The sequence below is a fragment of the Euprymna scolopes genome, chromosome 9 (genome assembly GCF_053919585.1).
Source record: "Euprymna scolopes isolate OS-2025 chromosome 9, ASM5391958v1, whole genome shotgun sequence".
NCBI classification, from domain to species: Eukaryota; Metazoa; Mollusca; class Cephalopoda; order Sepiida; family Sepiolidae; genus Euprymna; species Euprymna scolopes.
In genome coordinates, this window is record NC_136490.1 from 161,481,126 (window position 1) to 161,492,725 (window position 11,600).

Here is an 11,600-nt window from a genome sequence, read left to right on the forward strand (position 1 = left end):
CAATTTTCAAGTCTCTTCTTTTTTACATGAAAAGATTTTTGTTGCCTTATTTCAAAGATTTGTCTATGTATAGAAAGACTTCATAGTGCCACAATCTGAATAAATAATCTTGTCAGCATCAAAGTCAAACTCTTTGCAGCTAATTCTACCCAAATAAATAATAAGTGACAAATCATTTCACTCCACTTACATATGAAGAGTTACTAATTGGAATTATGTCAAAAGAATGAGCTGCAAGATGGATAAATATACAACTTGGATTTTTTTCTTGTATTTTATATTTTGATTTTACTTGTTTAATTTATTTTGGATTTGAAAGACTCAGAAATTTATAAATATTAAAAAATATACACAGTAATGATTCTCATTTAATCCCGGACAATGCCAGGTCTTCCTGCTGGTATTGTCTATTTTTTTGATACAAAAGAAAGTCAGATTTTGTGTGTTCAGTCAAATATCAGAAACTACATGAGATATATTACAATCGATAATTTTCATCATAAGTGTTTTATTTAATTTGTTCAAATTGATCAGAAAATTATTTGGACTATGGTTCTCATCTCATCTACTTTACATGCATCTTGTCGAATAAAGAATTTTTATATCAAAATTGTGAATTTTTACAGAATTTGAAACAGAATCCTTTATTTTATCCACAAGAGTAGCTTGCTTTGTTTCATCAGCCATGATCGGTTAGAAATCCTAAATAATTTTTTTCTTAGTATTGCCTACACTTTGAACTGAACATTCAACTTCAAGACGACTGTAACTTTACAACTGAATATGAGTGCGGAAGTTCAATCCTTGGTGTGAGCAGTACTATGAATTACAAATTACTATGAACAACAAATGACAAATTACTTGTGTCTGGTCATGGCTGATGAAACAAAAACAAAAACTACCCTCGTGAATTAAACAGTGCTGCTTAAAAAGTGTGTGCTCTATTCCAACTATCATCAATGGATCTGAGGTAATCTTGTCAGCATCAGACTCTTTGCAGCTAATTCTATCCAATGCGACCAAGACCATCAGCCCCCATATTTCCTCCTGTGTCAGAAAACATGCTATGCAACATCCAAATATCTGTGCATGATGTGCTAAGCTAATCAAAAACCTTGATTCCAGTAAGGGGCTGTGAGAATTTTTAGGGATTCATAAATGCTACGAACACATTGTATCCTCACCACATACAGTTTATTATTTGAGATTGCCCACTGTAATTGGCCAATTTTTAAGGTTCGATTGTGAGCTATCCGGTTACTTGGCTTTACCTACTACTTGCATCAAACAAAAAAACAAACAAAATAGTTTCAGCCAACTTAAAGAAACACCAGAAAGCAGCAATACCACTTCTTAAATGAACAGTAAGTCAAAATAAAATTCAGGATTTCCTGTTTATGGTGAAGTCAAGTGACTCCTTGTACACTGCTCTGTCTGGAAGTGAGACCCGTAAAACTGCCCACCTTTGAGATTCGATTGTGAGCTAACGAGAAAAGAACGAGACAGGTTTTTTGGAGGAATTTAAGTTCAGACTCTCAAGAATGTCTAGGAACAAAAAGAAATCAATTTCCAATAGTGCCACATGTTTTTTGTCCGCCTTAGATCAATACCCAAATCTTGGCTTAAAAGTTCAATAACTCAGAAAAAGTTCATTTTCAGAGATTTTAAACATGGTTTTTCGATTCCTCATGTGGAAAACCTTGTCCATGCAAATTTTCAAGGTTCTAACTAGTCTAGAAATTGATTTATGCCCAAAAACGTAATTTCATAATTTTGTGAATTTGTGGTTCGACGTGATATATGTAAATTACCAAAATTGCGATATTTCCGGAACCGCTTAGAGTTAAAAGCTCAAATTTTCAGGATTCCCTAGTTTTTATGATACCAACATATGATGAAAGTTTGGAAAAAATCTGAGTCAAAAGGGTGTCAAAGATGTTTTTTTTTCTGGATGATTTGAGATGGAATTACCCAGTATCCAAGATGAGAACAATAATCTAAACAATAGAAAAGATCCTCATCTGAAAACTGAGGACTCAGCATAGTGCGCAGAATTTTCCCAGACACTGCATGGTGTTGAGAAGCCTTTTGCAGCTGGGAAGTAAATGGGAGACAAAATCCTTATCATTCAGACCCAAGAACAGCCCAGGATTCTCATTAGGCTGCAAAAACATGTTGGGAGTTATTGCCTCCAGCTCAATTCCTGCCGATTCTCGATAAGTTAGAGGGCAGTTGTTGATAGCCCTTTGGATATCAGATATGATGGACAGTAAAGTGAAATAATCCATCTCACCATGACCAACCACCTTGTGAAGACAATTCTTAATAGTCTGAATACTCCTTTCCCAGACACCTACAACCCAGGGTGAGAAAAGTGAAAAGAGGAAGAACTGTGTTGGTAATAATAGCTAAATGTTAATCATAAATAACTTACCAGCCTTCCTAACCCAAATGTGATCAGTGAAATCCACTCCATATGCTTGAAAGTGGTGACGCCGAGGAAAGCAGAGGTGTGCACACAGACACACATTTCAGATGGATTGCTGATCTACATTCTTGTGTCCCATAAAAATGATCAGAATTGTAATTATCACCATGAACAAGGAAATGTTTACATTCCAGGTTACGCAATGCAAAATGAAAAAGAAGAATGTAATATCTAACTATCAACATCCTAGTAATGTGGGTTGATGCTTATATAAGACAAAACATAAACAACTGAAGAGAAAGAAAGAAAACACAAAAGACCGACAGCCATCGAGTGTGATTGACATTTCTCCACGCGACCAACCCTTCCAACTAAACATCTTTGTCAATGGGCAAAAATCTAATTGTAAATAAAACTTATATGTCGATAAACTTGTTTCTGTGTTGATTTTGAGAACAACAAAAGAATTGTCAGGTGTATATATAATTTTAGTAAGCATTTGAAAAATGCAAGCTAGAAAATTATATATACATTCAACACTGCAAAGGGAACCTCCATTATAACATGGAGCAGGCAAATTAGCCACATGGGGAGGTACGACCTGTCTAGCATTGTACTTCTGGCACAAAGCACATGAAACCAGGACCGTCTTCACTGCCTTGGGTACCAGTAACCATAACATCTTACATCTTTCAGCTGTCGAAAAACTAATAAAACCACCTCATATTTTCAACTCGTCTTTTTCATAGCAGTTTCTGTCTCATGCAAAGTGGATGCAATTCCTAAGTGCTGGCGCCTAGAATGTGAATCCATTTTCATAAGCCTGGTCACTGAGTGATGCTTCGCCTACAGAATCGGTTGTTTAACTTCCGTGCTAAAATGGAGAGAATGGCTGCCAGTTCGGCCACCTGACCTGATTAGACACTCACTATCAATGAACAAGTCAAAGTTCCACACCAACCCGGGGACAGTATTGGCCAGGGATCCAACAAGATTGCCAGTTCTTCAGCATATTTTTCGTGTTGCAGCATTTTCATGAGTAGAATGGCTGACAGTTTTTCACTGTCAACCTCCAGCTGATTGGTGAACAAGGACCAAGGAAGTCACCCTCAAGAGATTTGTAAAGGAAGAAAATTTGGCACAGTTATTAGTCTTTCCCTACATAGGAAACACCCAGAGTTATGCATTTCTCCCATCGTTTGATACAGCTCTGGAGACTGTTTTTGTAGAACACCCCAGCTGGTCCTCCAACCACGACGTGACTTCAGAAATCAAGGCTGCATCATCTGGGAAATGCTTTCCTTTCAAAAATAACTTCATAGCTGGGAAGAGGGGAAAGTCAGAGGGTGCAAGGTCAGGAGAGTAGGGAGGATGGGGAGGATTTCATAACCACACGCCCGTGCTTCTGATCTGGCGACATGCGAGTTGTGGGCTGGAGTGTTGTCCTGCAGGAGGAGGGTGCCTTTGCTGATCTTGCCCCGCCTCTTGATTTTGATAGCTTCCCTTAATTTCCTCAAAAGTGAAGCATAATAGGCTCCTGTAATTGTGGTACCCTTTGCATGGAAATCTGTCATCACTACTCCATCCTGGTCCCAGAAGACTGTGAGCATCACCTTGCCAGCAGAGGGCTGCACCCTTGCCTTCTTTGGAGGTGGTGAGTCTAAGTGCTTCCACTGCATTGACTGGGCTTTGGTCTCCGGATCATAGTGATGGACCCAGGTTTCATCCTGTGTAATCAGTCTTTTGAAAAACTTTGACTCATCTTCTTGGCACATCTCCAAATTCATCCTCGAGCACTCGACGCGTTCTCGCTTCTGGAATGGTGTGAGCAACCTGGGAATCCATCTGGCAGACACCTTATGCATATGCAAATGGTCATGAATAATAGTTTCCAGACCCTGTACTAATCTTGACATCTTGGGCTATTTGGCAAATAGTAATGCGCCGATCTTCCAAAATGGCAGCCTCAACTTGACGGACAGATGCCTCATCAATGGCAGAAGGGGGGGGGCGACCAAGTCTGGGAGCTGTTTCCACAGACTTCAGGCCATGTTTGAATTCACGATGCCAGCGTTTCATAAGGTCATATGATTAGGCATTATCACCATACGTTTCTTACATTTCATCAAAAGTCTCCTGTGGTGTGCGTCCTTTCAAATACAAAAACCGGATCACTGCTTGACTTTCAACAGGCTCCATTTCACACCTAACTCAGTTCAAACACCTGCAAAACAGAAACCACAATTAGTTCAGAGCTGTAATTTGCCACATAACCTGTAGAGATATAAATCATTGCATATGCAAAATTTCAGCTAGATCAGACAACTGGAAGTGGGTCAGGGGCATTACTTATTACACGCCCCTCGTATATGCTTTCCAACAATCACTGAAAATTATTGAGCCCGGAAGGATAAACTTGCGCACCAACGGAATCAAAGTTTTGGCATCCCGTTTTTCATCTGGGGCAGTCAACGCGACGACGAAACTTTTTTTTTAAAATTCTTTCAATTCCGCCGAAAAACCATATCTGATTAGCCATCCTTCCTCTATTATACTTTCGGTGCGTGATAAGGGTTCTGTCGATTTCGACAGTTATCCCGTCGCATCCAATGGGTTCCTGGCTGTTAAGCCAGTCCTCACAGATCTCGGAACAGAAGGACCGCCAATCAACTGAAGAGTGGTGCGAAATGTCCAGATTTTCACGTACTGTCCGATGATTCCACATAGTGCTTAAAAAATGATTGACGAACATTATTACTTTCCACGCTGGCATCTGAGCAATGAATGTTCCTGTGGTTTCGGCGACAGTGAAACCGCAATATTTTCTTTTTTTGGATTTTCCCACTTTTGTGTAGTGCGTGCACCTCCAGACTCGTTTACCTTCTCGAAACGAACACTCATTTTTGTATTGCGGACAAGTAACGCTTGTCGGCAAAACACCAGGTTTTTGCAGAAATTGCCTGCTCATGTCTTCTTTGTGAAATGCCTTTACTGGGTCGAAATATTTGTTGCTACAATCGTAGCAGGAATCCACAGTATTGGTATTCATCTTTTTTTGGCACTTGAAGAAAATGTTAAAATAACTTTTTACAGAAATAAAAAAAAAACAAAAAAATAATGGAAAGAAATAAATGTATAAGAAAAAAAAAACAAACTTTTTTGCACAGAAAAGAGTAAGAAAATTTTTTAGAATTTAATTTTGCATGTTTTTTTTGTTTGCAGTAATTGCTGAAACTGAAGAAAAAGAAATCGTCTGCTACAATCACTGACAATTTCTGCACATGCGCACCCACTTCACCAGATGACAGGCAAAAAAAACCCCAAAAAAACTGGCGGGCAGACATTACTATACTCGTAACCATGGGCTAATGCATGTGTCAGTTTTACTCATAATTCTAGTCCGCGACACTATTAAATGTTTTTTTTTTAAGCAGCAGACCCGACTGGAGCTGTAAACAGTTGGATATTAAGAAAACGACTTCTTAAAGGTAAATATTCGGGTGGTCCCCCAGTGCACTTTCACCAAAGCAACGTTGCAATTTTAGCTTTCTTTTATTATTATTTTTTTCCTTAAGCAAATAAACATGACACCTATGCTAGTCAGGTAAGCTATGAGTTTCCCTACATAATCAAAGGAGTTAAGTTAGTAATACAGAACTGGTCACCTTAGATAAATTGTATTTATATATGTCATTATTTTTCTACTGGATCGTTTTTCGTAATTTTATGAATTTATACTAATTTCGACATGACATGTAAGTATATAATAAGGTTTAAAAGATTACCAATCTACACAAGCACCGGTTCAAAAACCAAAATCGTTTATGCATAATTTTTTAATAGAACAAACACGCTTCCTGGCAGGGGTAGATGTTGCATGTAACCAAACCCCCACTAATGCCTTCCCTAGTTCTCTCCCCTTCTTAGGTAACTCTCTTACAAAAGAAGAAGTTTACTTAATGTAAGATGGCAGCTCAATAAAGTTTCTCTTTCACTTCACTCTGTATTGTTGGAAATACAAGAACAGGACTTACCGGCTGTTAGCTAGTTAACAGTGTCCTTGAAGCTGTCTTCACTTATCCAGACCCATATGCGGATGTATTTATTGAAAGTGTGGTGAAAAGAGGATTAGAGTGGATATACAGTGTCGAATCCTTGGGAATCTCTGCGGAAGAGGAACTGTCTGACTACGATGCCAAAAAGGTGGAAAATTTTATGAGTCACATAGAGTTCAAAGAAAATTGTTATTGGGTACAACTGCCATGGCATATTGATAAACTAGCCAAAGTTAACTCTATCATGTAGTCCTCAAAGTGCTTGACAGGGTTGTAGGCGATTTAGAAAGAAGGAATTTGTATGAAAATTATTTGCAGGTGTTCACAGACCAGGAAGCGGAGAACATCATTGAGCCCTTTGAGTGCCTGCCAAACTCATACCATAAATATATTTGGATTCCTCACAAAGAGACTTATACTTTTTGCAGCTTCAGGAGTATTTGACCCCTTATCCGTTTGTCTCCCAGTCACGATTCAGAGCCGAATTCTGGTAGCAGACACGTGGAAGGCAGGTTTGGACTGAGATGAGACACTACCTGAAAAAATGAAATCTGCTTGGAGATCTCTTTCTTACGAACTGTCTCAGCTGCATTCACTGTCATTCAAAAGAAGAGCGTTTAATGAAAATGAAGATGCCTCTTTATGCATCTTTTTGGATGCGACAAGAAAGGCCTATGGATTTACCATTTATATCATCGAAGAAGGGGTGAGTTCGTTGCTCTTTGCCAAAGCTAAGGTTGCGCCATTAAAGACAAAAACTCTGGCAACCCTCGAACTGTTAGCTGCCTTCCTTGCTATAAAGTGCATTGGTAAGATATTGGAGACCTATGGAAGAATGAGAACTGTAGAATTGAATCTGGCTGTTAACTCACAAATTGTATTGACTTGGTTAATGACGAAGGTAACCAACAACACGAGTGTCTTTGTAAAAAACAGATTAAAGGATATCATGTGTATGGAGGAACGGATTAAGAAAAAACATAATTTGACCATAAACTATAAATATGTCCCCTCGAAACAGAACCCAGTAGACTTGATAACCAGAGGATTAACAACAACCAAGTTTACAGAAAATTTTTCCTTTTGATGTTCCGGACCGGTTTGGTTGGCAGACAAGACCATTTCCTGGCCAAACAGTGACCTTGGCTGTTTGAGTGCTGATAACAAACAAGTGCTCCGCGTAGGTCTCTTTTGTACTCTAGAGGGTGGGAACAACGAATCTATCATTTGTTTGAATAGATTTTCTAACTACAAAAAACTATTGGGTGTAATGGCCAAGGTATATGAATTTGTTTACAAAATTAGAGGCAAACTACAGGATTTTACACAGTTAGCAACAAACTGTTTAAATCAATGCAGGAGCAAGCATTCCCTTTGGAACTGGATTTCTTGCACTGTCCTGAAGGAAAACCGATTCCTGCTAGAGTAGGGCAATTGAACTTATTTTTGGATGAAGCCGGATTGATTCATTCAAGGGGTAGGATGGGAAGAAATCTCACACACAAATACGAAGTATTGAATCCGTTGATTTTGGGAAAGAATCATCGATTGACAGCTCTAATCATAAAGGACACGCATGAAGAAGTCAAACATCTTGGAGGACCCACTATTCTCAGTAGGACCCGTTTGGCTGGATTTTGGTCCCTCAAGGAAGGCGAGCAGTCAAAAAAATCTTAAAGGAGTGCAGACTGTGTCACAAGTTTAATGCTATCCCTTTCACTTATCCAAAATTAACGAATTTACCCAAGTGTCGAGTCAATCTAGTCAGACCATTTTTGCTCACTGGTATGGATTACATTGGGCACCTGTGGGTTGGCAATCTTAGTCAGCGGTCTAAAGTTTACATATTAATTTTTACATGTATGGAGATAAGAGCAGTGCATCTGGAATTGGTAGAGGACATGACAATCCGTTCCTTTGTTCTGGCCTTCACCAGATTTGCCAATATGTGGGGTTTACCATCACACTTATATAGCGATAATGCTAAGTCCTTCATTGCAGGAGGAAACCTACTTCAACAGGCGCTCACTGCAGAAGAGTTTCAAAATAAATACAAGATCTACAATTTAAAACATGTGAGGATACCACTACATTCTCCTTGGTATGGAGGTGTGTGGGAAAGGCTGATTAAGACGTTGAAGAAATGCCTTTATAAGTCTATAGGAAGATCAGTGTGCTCTCAGATTGAACTTCTTACCACGGTCTCAGACATACAACCTGCAGTAAACGATAGACCTCTGACTTACATAAGCTCTGACCAATCCGTCTAGGAGGTAATCACACCCAATCACTTCCTGCACCCAGATTTGAATCCCAACTTTCTGGTGCGTTTGGAGAACACCGATATTAATGAATTCGAAGTACCCACCAAACAAAGATTAATAGCTTCTCTTAGAAATAGAGATGGGCTACTAAAGGAATTTAAGAGAATTTGGAAGGAAGACTACCTGCTTTCTCTTAGAGAGCAACATCTAGAACTGAATACTTCGACCAGCAATACTATCCAAGTTGGAGACATTGTGTTTATCAAATTACCCAACAAAGCAAGGCCCTTCTGCGCATTAGGAAGAGTCATTAAACTGTTCTATAGAGATGATGGACTGGTGCATTCGGCTCAAGTAATGCAAGGTGATGCAATCATGCACAATCACACTATAATCCACTTATATTCATTAGAACTGCAAGCTGTAGAAACCTTGGATGTTAATGAGGAACTCTTGGAACCAGAAGGCGATCAGGAGGAAGAGGACCCAGATCAAGATGACGAATGACTTTGGATTTGCCCTGAATGTGACCTTCCTGATGATGGGTCGGCGATGATATGTTGTGAACAATGCAATTTATGGTTCCATTTTGGGTGTGTAGGGATAAGCGGGCCACCACCAGAAGAAGATGAATGGTTCTGTCGCAGTTGTTTAAGGGGGGGGGATTAACATTTAAAGCATTGGACGTCTATAAAAATCAAATGGAAGTTGATTTTCATTTTGGCTGGGGGGGGGAGTGTGTTGGAAATACAAGAACAGGACTTACCGGGTGTTAGCTAGGGAGAGATGGAAAGTTTACCCCAGAAATTCCCGCCAATTTTATAGCAATAGGTGTTGTACAATCGTTCTGATTGGATGTGCAAGCATATAATAGGGTCTTCTGGGAACGATCATCACTCGCGTTCTTTTTGTCGCCAATTTCAGTTGATGAACAGATTGTTGTAATTGAGTTGACTTATTTTTCCAGTTGAATTGATTTCTGATAATCTTTTACAAGACCAAGGTAATACATTACCTAAAGAGAAAGGTTGCAACATACCTTTGTTGCAATTTATTTCCTAATTTTACTTTGAGAAGTTTGAGTGGCTTTTTCCCACAGTATCGTTCTCATTCCGATATTAACCCATAAACGTATAACACACCTGTCTCCGACACGAATGTGAACTTTTATTGCTACTTATGCAGAGAAGGCACCGTACTGAAATAACATTATTTAGAAACCCATTCTTAACATGGGGAGCGGAGGGTGTTTTGTAACTATTTTGTACTTTCTTCAGTTCGGGCCAAGATCACAGTGTAGTATCTGTTCTGATGCTACACTTCACCTTTTCTGTCCTCGGAAAATCTTTCATGATGGAGGCAATTTTTATTTTTGTTGCTATGTAGAGTGCCCCCTTTTCGGGAGCTGAATTTTCCTCACATTAAAACCGACTTTGTATCTAACTCTGTCCTCGTAGGGAGGCAAGTAACTAGGAACAATTTAATAAACAAAATATACCGTAAAACTTGAAAATACCATAAAAAATTTGCACGGTTTTTCTCTGTATACCCTTTTATCAATTTAAGTATCTTCTCAATAATTTCGATACTTATGCAAAATACGGATCGTGTTATTTTGTTAGAGATAGGGGTGCTAATGCAGAGAGTGATCCGGCCGCACTATTTTTTAAAATCGTATTTCCACGTTTAATTAAAGTTTTATATGTTTTTTTTTTTATTCAATTGTAAGGTTAAAGTACAGAATAGGTACAACCCCCCTCTCCATGTTAAGAATGGCTTTTTAAATAATAACGTTATTATTTCAGCACAGATCACTTTCTGCATGAGTACCGAGATAGGATTTTCAAATTTAAATTCAATTTTTACAACATCTTTCCGATATTAAATTGTTAGGTCAAAATACAGAATAATTACAAAACACCCTCCTCTCCCCATGTTAAGAATGGCTTTCTAAATAATAACGTTATTATTTCATCACGGTTCAATAAGTGTACCACTACCAGTGGTACTGGTAGTGGTACACTTATTGAACCGTGATGAAATAATAACGTTACAGTGGTACTGGTAGTGGTACACTGTACACCAGTACGGAGTTTTGTAATTATTTTGTGCTTTCACCTAACAATTTAATAAACAAAAGTTAATGTAAACGTTGAGTTTAAATTGAAAATCCTATCTAACAAAATAGCGTGGTCCGTATTCTGTATTAGTATCGAAGAAGAAGATAAAAAATACGCGCCAAACAGTTACCAATAAGAAATGTCCAACATGAAGTTTTTCCCCAACTTGAAAGATTGTCATCTGATTGACGTCCAACTATAACTATTGCTTAAAAAAAACATAAGTATTTAAATACTAACAGCATCCATGATGATATATAATGACTGTTTGAATGACACAATTAAATATTTTTTAATAATAACTTTGTATAAATTTACCTGCATGTTCGCAAAGGACCAGGCACTGAATGGATATTACTACCTTTAACGGTCAGCTGCTGACAATATCACCCAAATAACACATGGCAACCGGTGTTAATATTTGAAAACGGTGTCGAAGTAAAAACGGGTCCCGTTTCAAAAATGAATCTAACTTTTTATATTGAATCGTCATTTTGAGAATAGCAAAACATTAATCGATATATTTGAATTTTTATTTGCTATTATCTTAAAAAAAAAAAAGAATAATTTGTGATTACGACCAATTTGCGCGTACTGTTTCGTTCGTTTTTTTTAATGTCCCATAATTAGCGCGCGTATAAGGACGATTGTCACGATTGATGAGTTTAAAATGTGCATTTTAACTAAATAAATTTTGTTGACACGAATTTTTTGTCGTATTCTTATTTCGAAG

At 38.2% G+C, this 11,600-nt stretch overlaps 1 protein-coding gene across 1 annotated transcript in view; it reads right to left on the reverse strand.

Annotated features, from left to right (window-relative positions):
* The window catches only part of LOC145284961 (focadhesin-like), a 219,436-nt gene extending 208,130 nt beyond the window's left edge, over positions 1-11,306 (reverse strand). The window contains exon 1 of the mRNA XM_080134064.1: positions 11,186-11,306. Within this exon, the coding sequence (XP_079990190.1) occupies positions 11,186-11,191 (6 nt within the window). The 5' untranslated portion in view covers positions 11,192-11,306. The remainder of the gene's footprint in view (positions 1-11,185) is intronic.
* Positions 11,307-11,600: the final 294 nt, after the last annotated feature.